Source organism: Falco cherrug, chromosome 3 (genome assembly GCF_023634085.1).
Source record: "Falco cherrug isolate bFalChe1 chromosome 3, bFalChe1.pri, whole genome shotgun sequence".
Lineage (NCBI taxonomy): Eukaryota > Metazoa > Chordata > Aves > Falconiformes > Falconidae > Falco > Falco cherrug.
The window spans coordinates 96,048,695-96,069,209 of record NC_073699.1 but is presented as its reverse complement, the minus strand read 5'-3'; the positions used below and the strand labels follow the sequence as shown (position 1 = coordinate 96,069,209).

Here is a 20,515-nt window from a genome sequence, read left to right as displayed (position 1 = left end):
GGGGGGAAGTGACAGTGGAAATGCAAAGCATGCCATAGAAAAATAATTTAAGGAAGAAGCTGCATGTACTGAATTTGTACCTGTATGCGGATGTTGGTCTGGAGGAGAGTTTTCCTGGTAATGACACTTGGAACCCACCCGTTGTTCTACTGCTGTTACTTATTACTGTTCATTTTACGGCATGAATTGTTGTTTTAAAATGTTGGTGGGCCAAACATGAACTGAGAAGGTACTAACCAGTGCGCTTGCTAAGAGATAATCTACCACTTTTGTTTCAAGCAGCCCTTGTCGCCAGCGAAGATTTTTCAGACTCTGTGATGCCTGTCAGCTCCAGTAAGGCATGTGACCTTCACAGGGAGCTTGAAGATGAAGAGATTCCTTCATATATCGAACAGTTTGAGAGAGATGTTCAGGATGACATAATTCTGCTTGGCAGCTTTTCACTGGAACAGGTCAGAGTTAAGAACTATAAGACAATTTTATCGCTTGCTTCATAACATGATGCTGGCTTGTTAACCTTGTACACCCCAATTCTATTTCACTGCCTGGTGATACATATATTGAAAGGGGAAAAGATAACCCATTTTGTTGGCTTGCTTTATGTGACTGGCACTTTGCTAAGCTAACAGCAGGACTTTTGTCTTTGTCTCCATTTCAATGTGGATAAAAATAGATTGCCTTCATTGCTTCTTTCCTAAATAGTGGAGTGTCTCTGACTGCTCTGTAGTAAGTATTGCAATTGAGTTTCAATCAAGAGCCTAAGCTTAGGACATCCCTCTCTGCCAAATTTAACAGAGGCTTATTCATCTATCAATGAGCAAGTTCGGATTGCAGCCCAGGAAGGATTTATGTAGCAATATTCATAGTACAGAGGATAAGATTATTCCCGAATTATAAATCTGTTGTGTTTTTCAGGGTGGCAACGCTTCCTACAGTTTTCTTTTTGTTGTTTCATTGTGTAAAGGTTGGGTTTGTGTTGACAAAGGCACAAGTTTTCAGGACTGAACTGTTACTTGTGGGCACATAACTACCATTTGTCCCTTTGAAAAATCTCGTACCAAGATTAGGGGACAGGAAGAGAGATTAATTGATGAATCTATCATTTTTAATTAGCAACATGAGAACAGCACACTGGCTCTGATGGGCTTAAAATAGGTTATCCAGTGACTGATGGTGATCTAAGCTTTCTTTTATTTTCAGAGGAAGTTTTTAGAATTTTTTCACTGCAGGACTAAACCTCATCATTGCCTTCTGCATGTTGGTGAGGGACACAATGCCCTTCCTTGCTGCTTTCCTCTAAATCCTCATGTAGCTGTGTTTCATTCCTTCTGACTTTTTATTGTAGCTGTGTGAATCATGCATAGAAGATGGTTTGGGAATATTGATCAGAGAACACAAAATGGGAGGGAAACATGAGGGAAAAGGATTTAGATGGTACTAAGAGTATCATCTGCCTCAAGGGACTGATGGAGTTAGGAACCTGGGAACAGGTGAAGTGTGTGCTGTACCTTTCCAGGAGACACTGTAATATGTTGTCAGCTCACACCTTTAAATTTGGGCTATTTGGATGCCCCAAAACTCTGTGACGCTTTGCGACACCTGACAGAACACCATAGACTTATCCGTGCTTTGTTTACCCTCCCTCTAAACATGGTCCCTGGGAGGCTGATCGTCTTACTTGGACTCTTTTTGGAGTTGTTCAGCAAAGGTTGTTTCCTAGACAGGAACAAGCTATCTAGTCACTTCAAAACAATATTCTGTTTTTTACACTGACAAATGCATATGGGCATCCACATGTAATATAATGTAATACTGCTTTTCTTCCTTATTTTCTTGCAAAAGAAAGAAAAATCCTAATTTAATGTGATTGATTGAGCTGGTCTACCATGAGCTTACAGATAGGGAGTCAATGCTTCATACTACACAGAAGTCTCGAATGCCTATTTTTCTCTCCATTTGTCCCACACAACTTTAACTTCAGTTGTCCATTCCCTGTTTAGGAATTCAATCATACTAACGTGGTATCAGCTGTCACACCTGCATCCTGCAGTGTGGAGGCCGACAGGAGGATAGCTGTAAAATATATATTGTCTTTCGGATCAGTGATGCATACATCCATCCTTTCCTTGGAAGCACATAGAAATGGTGCGTTCAGCCCCTTTGAACAGAAAATGGAAGGGGAAATTGGAAGTAGAGGCTGCAAACACACACCTTTTATGTCATATTGGTACTCCAAGATGTCTAACAGTAATGCAAGCATGCTTATTCTTCTTAAATTTACCTTATTTCTTCTTTAATGGACTGTCTTTACTCTTTGATCTGTGGATATATCCCTGCAGTGTTCAGCGTTGATGTCTTTCTGCAGCAGCTACAAGTTCAGTGTTAGGCTGCTGCTGTGGTCTTCAGAATCTGTTGCTACCATCTTTGGGATGCTTCCAGCTTTTGTTGCTTGAATGTATGTTTATTGATTTGAAAAAGTCTTTAATTTGCTGCATGGCATTTACTTTTTACTCAGAAAAAAGCCCTTTCCCTTCCTTCTGCAGGTTTAGTGAGTAGCAGATGTACTTTAGCCAGTGTAATTTATGATTAGTTAATTTAATCTGCCATAATGACATAAAGTGAGCCTGAAACAAGCTTCTATCAATTTTGCCGTTAGAGGTAACATAATATTTTCAAATGTCTACCAAACTGAGTAATTAACCCCTGGGCTGAGTGAAGGAGTCTAATAGACATCTCTCTCACATTCCTTTGCTTTGACAAAATGAAAACACAGGCGCCCAAGGGTTAAAAATAGCAAGTGAAGGTTTACAGTACATGAGACTGGGTTTGTAAGCAAGGTTCAGAAATACACTTGAGCTGTTGCTGTTTCTTTTTAGGCTGCCAAAAATTCTCTCCAGTGAGGCATCTGATTTGCACTAGAGCTTTGCTGGCAGCGTTGGCACGAAGAGGACAGCTATGCATTAACTACCTACCCCTTAGTTCATTGCTTTTCTTCTCTGTTTTGTAGCTTTACAGTAAATGGCTGGCTTTTGTTTAAAGAGCAGCTCAGTGCATGAGATCATTAAGATTAAGTTTTGAAAGAGCAGATATGCTTTCAAAATGATAACAATAATAATAAAGGTTTATGCAAAATTTTAGCTCCAGAGCTTTAAGCTGTGTTTTTACTTCATGTTCTGTTTTGTAAATGCAAAAGTTGAGAGTTGAAGTTAGCAAGAAATACATTAAGGGGAGATCTGATAGATTCTTGTAAAGAAAGCATTAAGCAGATGTCAATGTTCTGTTAACAAACACTCTAAAGAATATTAAATTTGGGAAGCAGTACTGTTTCCTGTGGCCTATCATGTAGGCCTATGGATTTCAAAAGCCCTGATGACATTTGCTTTGAATAGAGAAAAATACTCCATTGAGAGAAAATTGTAACTTTGGGACTGTGTTGTGGTAGAAGCTGAGCAGGTACACCCAAGGCTGGGGATGCGGAATGCTGCACAAAACCATCTGTCATGAGACAATGCAGGGACACATGCTTATGGGCAGAACTTGATCTTACAGAGCAGAGAAATATGCAAGGAAAGACCTGACGTAATGCTGGCTTAATGTGTTTGATTAAAGGCAATATGCTCTCAAAGCACGAGAGACTGCCGAGGATGAAGCAAACACTGGTGATTGGAGTGAGATTGCACTTGATGGGCCTTTGGCAACATAATCTTGCCAGTCATTAATTCAAATGCCATGGAAAAATACCAGCAGTAGGATTTTCAGCTCATTCTGAACTGAGACGATAGAAGTGACTACTCAGTTTTACGTAGGTTCTGTCAGAAAAAAAATAATAATGGGGCAACTGGAAGGATCAGTACTGCCCTGAAAGTCAAGAACATCTTTCCTGCTTTGCCATCTTCTTCCTGCAACTTGTTCGGCATTCTTAACTAAATGTAATTTATTCAAAACCCCTGTCTCTCTCTACAGGATTCAGCCACTACATTTCTCTCTCTGTGCTAGGCATAACACCTTGCAAGACTTGATCATTACAACTACATAATCAGTTTTGATCCATGACCTCAATGCAAATTACTCATGAGCCTCTGAAAGTAAAACGCGAGTTTTGCTCTTCGGTACCAGAAATTGAGTTATAGTAGTAAGAAATGAGCTATTTGTTGCAGGCAGATAGTAATAAAATGTTGCCTTTCATCATGAGATTTACCTTTTGGTTAAACTAAGGTTAATGCCTCTGGGCATTAGACCTAATATTCTTACAGGGTCAATATCATCACTGCTCTGACTCCTCGCCAAGTCACAGCAAGATCAATTTATATGATGATGGAGTGATCAGTTTTCCTTTGGTTAATGGTGGATAACACGTAGGTAAAATTTGGTACTATGTAAGATGGTGACAAATCTACCCCCCAGTCAGGAATTTAATCAGTGGGATCAGGCCTCGGTCATACGAAACACCAATGCACATTTGTTTGCGTGTTCTACCCCACTGGATAATACTGTCATTTACACCTGAATGGTACCTGCAGACCTCCCCTTGTCAAAGCCGTAGCCTACAAAGCATTCTGCAATCCCTTCTGATCGTTCTTTGTGAATATAATACTTATGTGAATATCTGCACCTAAGAGGAATGCAGAATTGAAAGTGACTTTTCCTCAGCTGAAACCTGGCTACTTCTTTTTGACATTTGCCAAGATTTTAAATGGCTGTCATGTGCAAATGAGTAATTTTTTGGGTTTTTTTTTCTGAGAATTGTAGGTCAAGAATACAAAAGCCGGCAGTGTTTCATTTACACCATGTCTTAAAAGTGGGTGACTTAATTTTAGGCAAGCTACCTATATGCTACACTCATTATTTGAGTGTTAAAGCATCTTTACAGTCTGTTAGCTTAATGGTTTCCATGTAATTGATGTGAAACAGTAGGAATTATGGGTATCTCCATTTTACAGAGGAAGAACGAGGGTGCAGATAGACTGAAATCTACACTCATCAAAAGCCCTTAGCACCTAATTTCCTTTTGAAATCTGTTATTAGGCCAAGCTTTTTGGATTCATTATAGTCCTGCCAGGTAGACTGCTCTTGGACTGGGGAAAAAGCACTTCCCTTAAACATAGGTTTCATTGGAAAAAACTCAAGGTGAACTTCCCAGAGCTTGAGATATTTGGCTTCTGGCCCTTGGGCTTCTGATGTCCTGCCTAGTGAGTGTCCATGGCCCTCAGATGTGTGTCAGCACCCACTGAGCAGACCAAAAGTCTGACCAGCATGCCAGTGTGTGTATCTAGGGGTCTTCTCTACCCTGTAGGCTGGCAGCCTGAGAATTCTAAATAGCTTTATTTTATCAGGCTTCCTCCTGCTTCCTCGGTGGGAAGCCTGGGAACCCTCTGAATTTCTAAGGTTCCTCCCCCATTTCTTCTGGACATGCAGATATACACTTTTTTTTTTTTTAAAGAAGTCAGGGAGATGGAAGGGGAGCGATGGAAATGAATGTCAACAGAGGCAGAACTGTTGAAAAGATGTTTTATATATTTGTAAAGAGGTTGTCACAATATCCGTAATATTGCTATAGCTGCTCTTTTTAATTGTAATTCTTTTTTGATTGCTTTGTTCAGGAGTTATGTGGATTTATGGGTAAGTAAATATTTAGATGGAAGTGATGGAAATCTATATATTTCTTACATTTTTCACTAAAAAGGAATCTGCTTAGTTTTTACTGTGTTCTTTCACTCTTTAAGATCAGAGGGGCAATTAAATAACTAGAGTAATTCTTGATATTCTATTGAGCTGGAACAATGAATCCTGCAGCTACTGTAAATGATGATACTGCATTTGCTGCTGCTTAAGGTAATCTGACTGGTCAGCTCTCTGGCTCATTATCCTAATATAAAGTCCAGTAAGGAAGTCTATTTCTATGGTTCAATAAACAGAGACAATTGGAAAGATACTTCAAAGAGAATCAGTGATTGCCAAGGCCTATTGAAGTTTAAGTGACTTCATCAAGTACTGACCACCTGTTAAAAGAGCTCAGATGAGGATTGTTAAGGAAAGAGTGAGCATTACTGATGTAGAAAGGCACAAACCTGCAAAAATGAACACAATGAAAACACAGTTTCAGTTGCTCATGTATTCTCCAGAATTACTTCCCCCCCGGGAGATTTTATTTGTATTTTTAACACATCTGGAGCCAAACTGTAGTCACAGGTGCAGCTATGTCTACTGTTGGTGAGCTTTTATGACAGGAGACTCCTTAGCAGCGTTAATAGATTACATAGATTTTATGAGCTGCAGATAAATGAATTGCTTTAAATGTTGTAACTTTTTTTTTTGCTTCTGCAGTCTTAGAGTAGAGCTGAATTTTTCCAGTGGAACCTCTGCTGGATAATGCTTTTGACCTTTACTTTGTAGAACAGTTATGTGGGGAAGGACCAGACCTCTGGAGGCTGTCTACTCCAACCTTCTGCTCAAAGCAGGGCTCACTTTGAGGTATATTGGGTTTTCCATGTGTAATCTGAGTTTTTAAGGGCTTTGGAGTGGTTCACACCAGTTTACTAGTGTGAAACATAAGCAGGTCACCTGTAAGTTGAGGCATAGAAATACTGGGAAAGACAGTCCAGTTGCATTTCAGGCGTGCTTGCTTACTAACTTAGTACAAAGGTGGGAAATCATCCCTGTTGCTCAACTTGCTGGCAATCTGTTAGCACAGTTGGTTTCTTTCACTGTACTAAACCCTTAGACAAGACGCAGCTTCCAGGACTAGGTGGTTACGATACGAACGTATACTAAAATGCATACATTCACTCAAAGATGTGTCAGCATAGTATGATGTTATGATACAATTGCTCATGTCAACATTCAAATTGGGGAAGGAGGGATTACTTTTCAGCTGAAAATGTGAAACAATTTCCACCTGTAACTTTCATCAGAGAGATGGAGCAGGATGTGGTCTTGCAGGAGGACAGCTGTTCTCTACACAGAAAAATCATTAACCATGGCAACTTGTTATTGCCACTGTCGTATTTAAGACAATCATATAGTAAACTATACTATAAGCATTGTTTCCCTCTCTGTAATTTTCATATACTAATTGTAAGTGAATATCTATTTTTATTATAAAGTGTTCAAGTGTATGTCTGCACACTTGAAACAGAAGATGATGTGAAAGCCAGTAGAAATGGAAGTTACTGGATAAAGTTAAAGCCTGTGCTTTAAGATTACAGTTATGGAGAGAAATTCGTGAGGCGATGCTTTATTGACAGTCAAAAAAAAAAAAATGGGGACTCAGAAAGATGGGATAGACTGTAACCTCAGACCAAGACATCATGTTTTTGAGGCTGGAACAAGCAAATAAGTTATTATGACTTTGTTTTCCCTATCTGCAAAACAGACCTAAAATTAGATACCTGCTTTAGGGAAGGGTAAGAGGATTAAAGGAGTAAAGTTTCATGAGGGACTTTGAAAAGGCTGTAGAAATAATAAAAACATGCTGTGCTGAAATTAACAAACATTTTTAAATTGAGGAAGAATGGGGGAAAAACCACAAAAAAAAAAAAAAAAGTCTCAGCATTTCCGATTGGTATTTCCTTTCAGTTTCTCTTCAGTTTTTCATGCCACGATTTGCTGTCAGTATCCAGAAAGTAGAAAAGATCATAAAACCCTGAAGCTCATGTCATAGCTTATGAACATTATTTCTTTTTCATTTTTAATGTAAACTATTCATTTTAGATCCATAGATTGGCATAGTTCGGTTAGTTTCCACTAGCATTGCTCATGCTGCAGGAGTTTATACTGGAGGGAATATGTTCCCTAATAAAATGTAGTTATCATCAGCCATTATATATTACTATTTAGGCTAAAACTGAAGGTTCTTAGTAGCTGTTGATTTCTAGGCTAATCTGGAGACGTCTGAACTTGCGCAGCTTTGACAGGCTAGCGTATTTCTGCTTAAAGTCTCTTTATCAATGGCAAATGCCATTTCAGCATCATACATTTTCAGTGCTCGGCTATGGTTGTCAGAAACTCTGATAGATGGCCTTGCATACACTTACAACACTCCGTAGATTTTGATGAGGACATCAAAGCTTTATGACCTTGAAGCTACATCTTCTCAACTGTGAAATAAGAAGCATCTAAAGGAGCACCTGGTGATTCTGAAGAAACTACAGGTGATCTGTCTGTGAACAGCAAGACAGAAATGAGAAGAACAAGTCCTCTTTTTTTGAGGCTGGAGGGGCAAAATCTTTATTTTGTAGAAGCCGGGTAGCTCTGCAGCAGACATCCCTCCAGTTTCCTCACTGCATCTTAAGCATCTTTTAATTTGTTAGTACTACCCTCTTGAATGAAAATCTTGAATGAAAACATCTGAGTTTTGGGGAAGCTCAGGTCCTTGTTCATCACACCTGCTTTACACTAGTTTCCACAACTGTCCAAAATTAATGTTTTTTATATTAAATGTCTTATGAAAGCACCCACCTTGTCAGCAGGATACTGCCTTTTTGTGTTGACTGGTAGCTGAGTCTTCACTGTGTTGTCAGAGATAATGCAATGCTTTACAGATTTATCAAAATGATCAGCCTATAATGTTGTCACTAAATGTATCTATTACTCAGTGTAATAACGCTGTAGCATGACTAAAGTAAATCTCACTTTGTGTTCTGCAGTATCAATTTTAAAAGAGTATGCGTTATATTTTTTCTCCCTAGCTCTTACAAATGACTCGATTGTCTTAAGTTTTTAATTTTGGGCTCATGAACAGTAAATAGGTTTAATTTTTTATTTGGAGGGAAAGTCATGGGGGATTGTGGATGTTGCTTTGTTGCTTTTTCCCTTTCCCTTTTGAAAACACATCTGCAAGTTTGTGACAAATTTTTGCCAGAGTGCACCCTGAACAATACTACCACATATCCAGGATTTTGACACAACTTTACCTCCTGGTGCGGCCACCTCCGAGACAAGGTGCCCCAAATTCCAACCGGCAATGGACAGTACAATTTTCAGAGCAGACTGTATCCAGCTACCAGGGACTTTGCTTTCAAAGAAGGTTACTCACGACACTTACAATGCCTCGCTTCCCTGTGATCTGTCTGTAGTTGACATGGAGAGGGCAAGACTCTCAAAATCCCACTTGGCCTGAAAGGAATGTTAACTTTTCTTGCAATATTTTTTTTCCCCCTTCGTCTCCAATTGTTCTTCATTGTTTACTTGTTTTGTGGTATACAGTGCGCTAGAAGTTGAAAATCACTGCGAGTGAATCTCCGTGCAGCAGCCAGACTGTGGAGGAGGAGGACTAGGTGGTACCAGACCAGTGGGACTAAAGACGGGGGGTTTGTGTCTAGTCCTGCTGTCACTTTGCTCAGTGAGCTCAGGCAAGTCACTTCTCACTGGCATCTCACTTCTCCCACCTTTAAAAATGTAGTGGATAGCATTTTCACCGCTGTAAAACCATTTGTGATGGAAATCCTAGGTAAAAGCTTTTATTTGGGCATTTGCTTACAGCTGGAAAGATGGCACTGCTTGCACTGTGAGGTACCAATGTGATTTCTTACGGAGTGGAACTAAGGGGAGGCACCAGCATCCTCAGCATGTGGGATCCCTGTGGGTGGTGGGAGGCTGCTGGAGACCCCACTAGTGGTGTCTCCACGCTGCCTCTGATGCACCCTGACCCCGAGGAGGACTTGCGGGAAGGTGGACCCCCACAGCACTCCTTGTAAGAATATAATTTCGTCAGGGCCAGGGCTCAACCGACTGTTTCAAATCACCGTGGGGCAAGTACCTCACCAGAAGGTTGGCATACCAGTGCTAGGACTGATAAAAAGGGGAGGGTAAATATTTTCCCTAAATATGCTCTATTTTTGCTAAACGATAGAAAACCAATTCTGTTTTGCTTCAAAGCTTTGCTGAATTCTGTGGGCTTTCTCCTAAGAGGAAAGGATGTGTTTGAGTGGGATTTTCTTTATTTTTTTTTCCAAATTGATAATTGCTGTAGGAGTCAAGTCCTACAGTTTGTGAAATAGTTTCACAGTGAAAATAGCCAGTCAGCACTGATTAATAGTATTGAGTCAGGTTCTTGGTTTTGTTCACAATAGAAACAATACTTGGCATTGTATATCTCTAGGCTGGGCCCAGACTAAAAGAGCTTTTTCAAATACTGGTTGTGATCATGCTCTCTGAAATCAGTAGATGAGCCATTTGTGTAATTAGACCTCAAGACAGAAGATGAAGAAGCTGAGAAAGATGTGTGAAAGAGCTGCTCACAGCTGAAGCAGCACCCGGTATCAGGACAGGGAGTTGGACAAAATGATGCTGTGATTGAGCCCTTCTGCCTTCAAACAATGCTCCACTTTCTGCTGTATATCCCAGGAGAGCTCTGAAGGGTATCCAGTGGTTGGCAGATTTTAGTCACTTTTTTTCTGAAGGTTTCTGCAATGTCTACATTGACTTGAAGCTAAACCACATTTTGTGCCGTCTTGTTGGGAACGGCTGTTGCCAACAATGGGTCATTTTTACAGTCTAGACAATGTCGGTATCATGATGAGAAACGAGCACTTAGCCATGTGGGTGATGGTATATGCCATTGAGAAAAAACGCTTGGGTTTATTCCAGTAAATCTCTGATTCAAGGGATATTGCAGCAGTGATTATTCCACATTTAAAAAATTACATGGGCTGCTCTGTTTTTGAAAACTTACACATTTTTTCCTCTATGAAATTGCTTCCTGGTGATGGAAATGTCTGGGATTTTTTTTTCTACTGCATCTACTTTCCTTTAGCTTGCACACCCTTGAGGTAATTAGTGTAGGTTAAAATTTACATAACTGACTTTGGGGTTTTGCAAATAGGAAAGATGGAAATTTATTCAAGGTGGTGAATAATTCATTTTAAAGCAAGTTTCCTGTTTTTTTTTTAATCATGTAGAAGATGTATTACAGACTCATAGAGGTTTTCTGAATAGGACCCTAAGCATTGAATTTTTGATATATTTTATTTCTTAGTGTAGGTAAAGAAATATTAACCATGACTCATTGCACTTTTCCTGTTCAATAAGATTTGAATAAACTTAACAAATTTATTAGGTAGATGATAGAGCTTTTTAAAAATTATCATGACACACTGTGACAAATATTTCACTAGGATCCAGAAGAAATAGTTTTAAATCATATTCCCATTGCCACTTCAGAGGCTGAGAGATGGAAAACAGTGCAGTTCATGCAGAGAACCTTGATTCATATTTTCTTTTGAATATTCATTATTTAATTAAGATTAGAAAGATAAACAAGGGGATTGGACAGCTATGGGAGTCTGGTAATATATTTTTTTTTTTTTTTAAATATCTCCATTTCTGGCTCAGCATAAGCCTGGATTGGTAAGTCTGAATGTTGTAATATGGCTACTTGATATTTTACATGAAGTGAGTATTCCATTTCATCTTATTTCTTAATCTAAGTGCTCACCTCAAAAATGGCTATCCCAGGCATCACCAAAAGCTGCTTCCAGAAGGAAAATCATGAATCCAGCCTTCCTCTTGCTTTCTGAACTTTAGCTCCAACTGCCTCAGCCCAAAACCTTAAACCCCTTCTCATCTGCCACCAGACGCTGGCAACACTTGATGTCTTTCACTTGGTAGTTTTTGTCATTAAACTTTCTCAGAGGCTTTGAGGTCTGTTTCTGGGCACCCTCCCAAACACCCCAGCCTGATGCCTGTCCCTCACTGCTTGGTCCTTGCTGCCGTGGGATGGGTCCCCTGTGCCTGGGAGGGCACGTTCCTGCGGGGCAGCCGGGAAGGAACAGCTTGCACATTCCCCAGTGGCTGCAGCCCCCACTGGACTGCGGGAAGTGGCATGAGGAGGGTCCGATCACCCTAACCTGGCAGCTACCAGCTCTGCTGGAGCAGAGTCGGGATCGGAGCCAGCTCCCAGCCCTTCCTGGGGAAGTGGCATAGGTGGTGATTCACTGGGCTGGGGAAAGAAAGTCAGTGCCAACATTTGTGGGAACAGGAGAGAAACAGGTCCTGGTCCCTGCTCCGGGGACTTCTAGTGAACTCCAGCCAAAAGCTGAGCAGGAGAGCAGGAGGGTTTGGTTCCTGCTGATGGAGGAGCAGTGTGAAGGAAGCAATGCCCGTGATGCAAGTGTCATGTGGAGAGCTTCGAAGGTCTTGCTTTGAGCAAGTTTGGTCATGTCAGCTTTGTAATCGTGCACCTGTGATGCTTGATCAGGGCCTGGAGGATTTATTGCATCCATCAGAGCCTGTCTGCTAGGACTACCAACAAATCATGCTGGATTTTAAGACAATTACGTTGTCTCTGCTTTGATTTTACAGGGTTAAAAAATGTATGCTAAAAGCTACGTGCACGGGCTTTTGTAATGTTTCTGTAGTCTGCTTTTATATGCTGATAATTTTCATTTTGGAAATAAGCAGGATGCTTTGCCTTAGTCTTCAATAGAGATTCCTAAGCTTCCATGAAAACAGCCTAAAAATTTAAAATAGGAGAGAATTCAACAGCCAGATATGGAGTCTCCATTGGGGAATTTGTTTCCATTGACTATTACATTGTTTCCCTCCCAAAATGTTTCTTTGGCTTTGAGGCTTGATGAGAGTGAGTGGAAGCAAGAAATAATTTTACGCTGTTTAGACTATAGGGTATAGAGTAGGAAGCCTTCTTGTTTATTGGTAGTGTTGTAGGCATGTTTTACGTCTGCCTCAGGGACATCCACAGAAGATCCAGACATGAGAAATGTCCTTGAATCCTCAGCAAGATCTCTGAATAGTACAGGTTAGGGAGAAGAATTTTGTTTTCCTGAGTTGTCACCCTTCAGCAGGGTTATTGTTTTCAGGTTTTGCATGGAGAACACAGCCCAGAAGATGTGGATGCTGGCTTCTTGATGGAATGACTTTTTCAGCTTGGTGTTCAAGAGTAAAATAACTTCAAGCCCTCCAGCTTCATGCTGAAGAGCTGCAGAACCCCAAGGAGAGAGGACTTCTCATGTCAGTCAGCTTCCTAGGAGTTGCAACCTCTAAAAATGCTAGTTCCTCTTATCAGACATTCAGAAACAGTTGTGGTAAGACAAGGCATCAAGATTTATGGCAGATTTAAAGAGGGGCAGGTTGTGGTCTCTCTGGCAGTCTATGCCTGTTTTGTGTGTTATATTTTGTTGCGTGTGTACAAACAGGCTTATGCATGCGTATATGTATGTATGCATATATATGACAATGTGTTAGGTGGTGTAAAAATAAGGACTGCAAGGGTACTACCATGCACAAATACACATTGTACTGATCAAGCTTTTAAAACAAGATTAGAGTTCACTTTCCCTTGGAAATAATGGAGTAAACATGGAAAAATATATGGAAAAAGGTTACAGAAAAAATAATGAAATAAAGTATTAGTGGCTGAAATTCCTGATTACTGCTGAATACTTTCAACTGGAAGACCTAAGGCAAACCTCTGGAAAATTGCACTTTTACGGCTTTATTTCCATGTTCTTTCTGCACATTAGGAAACAAACTGTAAGTTTTTTCTTTTTCTTTTATTCCCTTTGGCATGTGGGACTCAAAGCACCACAAGGAAGTCTCTCACCACAAGAAACAAAAGTTGAAAGCCAGGATTCATGAACTCTTTCAAAGGTATGTCAGATAAGGGATACTTTGTACTTCTATCTAAGGTGCTTTCCTTCCAAAGATCTTTTAGTGCTTTACGGATATTAATGAATGGAACTTCTCCCAAACAAAGGACCTCAGGCCTAGAAAAATTCAGCCTGTGCTTTTGAAAGAGGCCTCTGTTTGGATACCTCCATTTTCAGATACCCAGCCTGGGTTGTAATTTTTAAGTGCTACACACAGTGCACTTCAAAAGGTGACCAAATGGCTTCTCCCAGTGCCCTTCATCCCTGCCTCTGAATTATCCTTAGAGGGTGAGGGAAATCTGAATCAGAGCAATGGGTTTGTGATCAAGCTACACGTTACCTTCAGATAAATACATGCATCACATTGCCTGTAAAGAAATGAAGGAGTAAATAACCCTCATGGATACAGCAGAGGAAGCTATGCTCTGCTGTGACAGCCGATGAGCATGCTGGTGAGCACAAAAGAGGCCTGACTTCACTGAGTAACTCACTTCACTATTCAGTCCAATACCCAGCAAAAGGAGGGAAAAGAGAAAAATAGTGCAACGAGGAAAGAGATCAAATGTGGTTATTTAAATGTTTGATGTTCAGTAATGAAAACTGTTTACCTTCATAATTGTGTATTAGCAGCTAATAAAGGCACTAGATACAGTAGTTTAAAAGTAATAAAATCAACAACAAAGTGTATTTAATTTTAAATTGAATTGCAAGCAAATGTGTGTCCTAATGAACCCCTGTGTCAATGCAGCTCTAACCAAATTAAGTGAAATAATTTCCATCATGAGAAACTAAATAAGTACAAAGTTCCAAACAGACCATTCTTCTGAAGGAGAGAAGTTAAATTCTCAGAAGTTTCAGCTCTATGAGTTAGATAGTGCCTTTCAAGAACCATCATATATTACTACCATTTAGGACAGCTGGACCCAAGTTGACTCGAGTGCAGCTCAAGGATAAAATTTCGAAGGTGCTTGACCCTGTGCTTCTTGTTTTCAGTCCTTAGTTCTCATCAGTCCTGGCTTGGGAAAAATTCCCATGTATGTCATAGAGACTAGTGTCTACACAGACCTTCCAACTAATTCAGCTATTGCCTAAGCATTTACTTGATGCAGTTCTAATGGTAGAGGAATCTGGAAAACAATTTAGCTGTACAGCAGTGGTAATTTTACTGATGTAAAATATGTATATATTTTATATACATATTAAATATATATATTTACACTGATGTAAATATATATATCTGTTTCTAAAAAAAAAAAAAAAAAGCACAGGCAAAGTCCAAGTAGAAGCTGATTTGTAGCAATGGGCCAGGAACTTGGAGATGGGAGCATCTGTTTCAAAAGAGGGGAATTTGACAATCTGCATTCCCCAGCTAGCACTTGTGCTTGTGACTGGGATGTTTAGCATCATTGCAGAGTCTCTGTAATTTTCTTCATAAAGAACCATGTTCATTTTACAAATGTGGAGTCTTCTCATATTATCACCTAGCATGCAAAGGAGGAAACAGGAATGAAGCCACTGGAGTTGAATTTTCTAAGAGCAAGTTAGAAAATACTGAAAGAATGCTTCAGAAGTACAGTCCAGCGAGATGTTGATGGTTTTGATTCTTTTTCCTTTTTTTAATGAACATCAAATTTTAGCATTTTATTTTGTGGCTAAAAACTGAAATGCACATGGTTTGGCAAACTAAAAGGACCTGTCCTTTCATTGCCTGTGTTCTAGATGCCCAAGCTAATCCTGAATTGCAACTGTACATAATGTAAAGATTTCTCCTTGGCTCCATGTGACACCTCTAACTACACTGCAGGCAGGTCCCTTGACCTCCAGGGTGGCATGTGGCTGGCCTTGAGCCACAAACAACCACAACGACCTCCAGCTCCTGAAAGCTGCTGTGTCTTTGCTCTGCTGCCTGCCCTGGCTCCACCTGCAAGTGTGGCTGGAACATTGCCAGCGCTGGCGTGGCCGTCTGACCCTCCCCAGCCTTTTAAAGCAGGTTGTGGAAGCAAGACCTGAAGTGCTTTGAAGCTAGCAGAGCATCTACAGATGTTTTCACTTGGGACCATTTCTCTTTAGATACTTGTGCCGAGAAGGGAGAAAGGAGTCGCTCACGATTCTGTGTCTCTTGAAAGAAGGGATGGGTTTATTAAAGTATAAAGCTTTATAATGCTTGTTATAACTGACTTGGTTTTGAATTTGCTCCTGCTGTGCTCTAGCAACAAGGCTTTCTCCATAGGGTACTGTGCTTTTTGTGTATCCTATGCACCGAGCAGGGCAGCGTTGGGTTATCTAGTGTAGGGCTGTTCTTACACTATTTGCTGGTGTTCTGTGTTGCTACAGAGACCTCTCTTTAAAACAGAAAAATCTTGCAGTTGATATAATTACCCCTAAAATTACTCTAATTACATAAGAAGTTAAAATATGAATGCCAAGGAAGGTTTAATGGTTCACAGGAAGTTGAGAATTTGTGTATGTGCATGTACATATGACTTATTAATTTATTTTTATATAGAGAGGTTTCATATATATATAAGATCTTTTAGTGTATTTATACATTATATGATTTATATATAAATTTATAAGCTTTTTTTGAAAAAAAGTTAGAATTATACCTATAATATGATTTTTTTCAGTGGTTTAGAGCAACCTGTTCCCCAAGGAACCAATGGTTTCCAAAAACCCGTTCCAATTTATTGAAGCTGTCAATCAGTCGTCAAAGCATCGACAGAGGCAACGGCTTTCTACTTTAATATTCTTAACCTAGAACCTGAGCCTCGACGCTAGACAGAGCTGATTATACATGGGCAGGGAAACTTTAGTTTCCTTATGTCGACCTGTGGCAGAGACTGACAAATACTGGTTGTGTTACTAGGGCTGTGAATGCATTTTTTGTGCCCAGCTTTTTGAAACCGAGCCATTTCTCTGCTTCAGCACACTGCTGTTTCTCCTGGGTGCCCTGCAAGGCTTATGATATATTCAAGGAAAAGATCAAACTGTGATGTATTTCCAATGGCAAGTGCTTTCTGTGTCTGCGTTGTAGTTAATTTCTTTTCAGTCCTTCCACCCTCTTCCCTTTCTAACTGCTGCAGAGTGGGAAGTCAACCCCTGAAAGCAGAGGAGAACGGATGTGAAGAAGAAAAGGTAGCCAGCTTTGATAACCTTGCAGGTGTGAATACTGGATTAAATGGAGCAGCAGGACCTTGTGGGAAGGTGAGGTTCTCCATGAGTGCTATTTTCCCTCGTGTGACCTGCTAAATGTCTAGATCAATTGCATTGCATTGTTGTTTTTTTTTTCTTCTTTTTTTCTTTTCATAGTTTAAGAGGATAGAATTTAGCAGGTTTCAAAATACGCTTTCCAGCAGAAGTAACCATACACTTAAAGAGAATGTCTGAAGCTATTAATGATGAATCATTTGTGCATGGCAAGAGTTCTTCAAAACAGTTTGTCAGCGCTGGCCAAGCAAAGTCTTTCAGCAGGAGATGAGACAGCTATGCCACCATGCAAATGAGACAGGCTTGAAATATGATGAATCTTCTATCTCCTTTTCCTACTCGACTGACACTCGCTTTGAGGAAGGTTGTAAATGCAAGAGAGATTGTGGTATAATTCCTCAGACTGGCGTTTCTGCCCCCCAGTCACTATTCGATTATCTTCCAAATTGCTGTGTTTCAGAGAGATAAAGATTTTTTATGGCTTGCTGACTTGAAACAACCAGAAGAGCCAGAAAAGAGATGGCTAACCGGCCATGCATAGTAATTCCATTGGTAAATGACAAAATCTTTGTTTGTATGACATTTCCAAAATTACTACAGAAGATGAATCTAAAATACAAAATGTCACATTTGGCATGCAAAACTATCACAATATATTTCAGTATAAAATTCACAGAGGCGTTTAATTTAGAATGTGTTTAATAACGAAGTCTGCCTGCATCAGTAATCCTGCCTTGAGGTTTCAAAAGATTGTCTTATTTATTCACATAATGTTAATTTTTTTATATATGATTCAGAAACCAAAAATATTAAGGTTAAATCTTCATTGTTAATTAAGATTTTCTAATTAAGCTGAAAATAATTGTCATTCAGATTAGTTGTTAAGTATGGTTTGTGTTGAGAAACAAAAGAAGTTTAACAAATTCGACTGTTTATTTAACTGCTTAATTTAATTCCAGAAGCTTTCTATCTATATGGAAATATGCTATCTCTTCCAAAATAAATCCAAGACAGGATTAAAGAAGAGATTATTAGCTACTGTAGGCTTAAACTGTGAGATTACTAAACCTAGTAGTCAAGGTAGCCATTTGATTCTGAAGTGTGGCATGGGTTCTTGTATCACATTTCATTAAAAGAAGATGACCTAGCCACTAGTGTTTTCTCAAAATAATGGAAGAAATTGATTCCTTGGGGGTGGAGGGAAATCATTGCTGATTTGAAGCACTAAATAGTTATTGCAGGAGCAATTTTATCCATTGAAGTAAACACTGAAACCAAATTGGGATTCCCTGTTATGTGCTTGACCCTGCAGATTGCATTTGGGCAGCACTGAAGTACCTGCTGGTGTAGTGGGAGAGACCCGGCGCCTTTACTCAGGCAAGACTTGTAAGGATTCTACTGCTGTGCCTGTTCCCCTCTGCCAACCTGTGCACGTTAAGCTGAAAGTACAAGGAAAGCACCAGAAAGGCATTTCTAATAGCAGCACAGCGTTTATTCCATACTAAACGTTCTGTAACTCAGACAACATCTTGTCAACAGCAAGCAGCAGATGTTTCCTTTTGTCTGGACTTGGAATAAAGGTGCCTGTAGGGAGTTGTTATTAAACTCTACACGTGTTGCACTTTGATTACTATTTTTAAGAGAATCTGATTATATGATAATCAGAAGGTGAAAGGATAGCCTGCGTGTTACACAGCGCTAACAGCTTTGGCAAGGCTAATAATTAGTATTAAAACATGGCCTGCCCCGTCTTTCACTCCGTGCCTGCAGCCTGCTCGTCACATCACATATCGTGCCTGTCTTGCAAAGCGTGCTGCATTTCTGAAGGTATTGTTTTCCAGTTAATTCTGCCTTATTATTGCAGGCTAACGGCTTCTGGTGTCATACTTCAACAGCTCCACCTTTCCCCAAGGATGCCGAACATTTTATTAGTAGTATTTGTATTATTTTTTTTAATCTGTCATCTCCATGACTTTTGACCTCCCTAATTGCAGATCCTGGGTTAGCAATAGGTAATTGCAGGTTGAACAAGAAGCATGTTGTCTGCATTTCGGTAGTTATTTTCTTGAAGAAATTTGTTCTTGCTAATTGTATGGTTAAGGTCAGATCAACCCAGGTCAGTAACTCAGAGCCTTCTCCCTAGGTTGACTGCTCCAAGACTCCACAGCTGATAGACATTCACGTCAAATGCCTGAGGGGAATCAAAGATAAGGTCCCTAAAGGCTACTACACCCTCAAAGTGTCTGTTCTCAGCCGCTTAGGTGGTGGCTTGCTGGATTGGCCCAAACTGCAGGAGCAGCCTCGGGCTGGGACAACGGCTCCTGTTCATCACAACGGAAACTTCTACAACACTGAAATCTACTTCAGACAAAGTATCCAGACAGTAAGCAACACTTCTTAAATATGCTGTCTTTGCTTTGAAAGTTAAAACACATCCGCTCTTTCTCCTTCAGGCTTATATATTTAATGCATTCCATCATGTTAATAATTTATTTAATAATTTAAGGTGCAATTTAGGAAGGTGCAATTTTTTTTCCCCTAGGTTAACCCTCATCACTCACTCTAAAAGTGCCAAATATACACTACATCATATAGTGTTGTCAGCTAATTTTAAATTTTACTTTTATTCTCTCTTATCTATGCAGCTTGTCAGCTATGTAATTTGATTTCTGTAAAGTAGCTTTAGAATAATAAATGAACGAGTGGGTGTATATAAACACATGAATGCCCAAATCCTTCTGTGAGTTTTTAGCTCCATTGACCCCCATTTGCCAAAAAAGCAGCATTTGGATTATTTTGGAAGGAGCCCAAACACTTGAGGCTTTATTCTGTCTTTTGTGACTGAGGCACACATATTTTCCTGCCTAAGCATGCTGTGCGTGGCAGGATTGTTGTGTGTCAGTTGCTCACTGTTGTAGCTAATGCCTAGTGCTGGTTGAAACACTGGTCTCAGATAAACTCTCTGGCACATGTAAGCTTCTTCATGGTTTGAAAAACAACTCCCATCTCTCTGTGTGGCTTCTTTGTGTGTTATGAGGCATTGGTAGGATAACAGAATCTTCCATTTTCAAATATTTAGCTTGCAGTGGAACAGTAGATTTCCTCCTCCGCCCCTTCCGTTGTGCAAAGTGTTGTGTAGATACAGAGCAAACAATCCCTATCCCAAAGAGCTTTCAGAAAAAGCGACTTTTATGTATGGCACTGAGCTTTCAGTTATTTGTGGATAGGTAATTTCAAGTATTGGGTCTGTGATATCTAAAGTGCTGATAAGTCACATTTTCTCCTTTTTAATTGTTTGTCATCTGTAATGGGTAGTGAAGAGTGTCTGTAAATACAGCTGTTGGTATGAAAATAATCACATGTATAGAGAGGGAAATTGTGAATGTGAATGTCACATGATGTTAAAACAAATACATATGTCTGTCAGAGAAATCACTGAGAAATTCCTCCCTAGGCAGAGCGCATGCATCCTGCTTGCTGCCTCACTGTCCTCTCAGGCTTCATCGAAGGAAGGCTACGGGCAGTACAACTGAACGACTTTGGCGTGCCCTGCTTCTTTCTTTCAGCTTCGTGTTTTTCCTGGCTCTTGTTTGTTGCTTTTGCTCCTACCTGGGGAACGTTCCCTGTTCCAAACTGCCTATCTCAGCCCTCAGAGCAAAGCAAGAGCTAGTTCAGATTGACCCATTTTTTGTCCAGCTGCTCCT

At 40.0% G+C, this 20,515-nt stretch overlaps 1 protein-coding gene across 1 annotated transcript in view; it reads left to right on the top strand.

The window, feature by feature from the left end:
* Window positions 1–20,515, top strand: part of LOC102057166 (orofacial cleft 1 candidate gene 1 protein homolog) — an 81,847-nt gene that overhangs the window by 27,416 nt on the left and 33,916 nt on the right. The window contains exon 6 of the mRNA XM_055704820.1: window positions 283–452. Coding sequence (XP_055560795.1) covers window positions 283–452 — 170 coding nt within the window. The remainder of the gene's footprint in view (window positions 1–282; window positions 453–20,515) is intronic.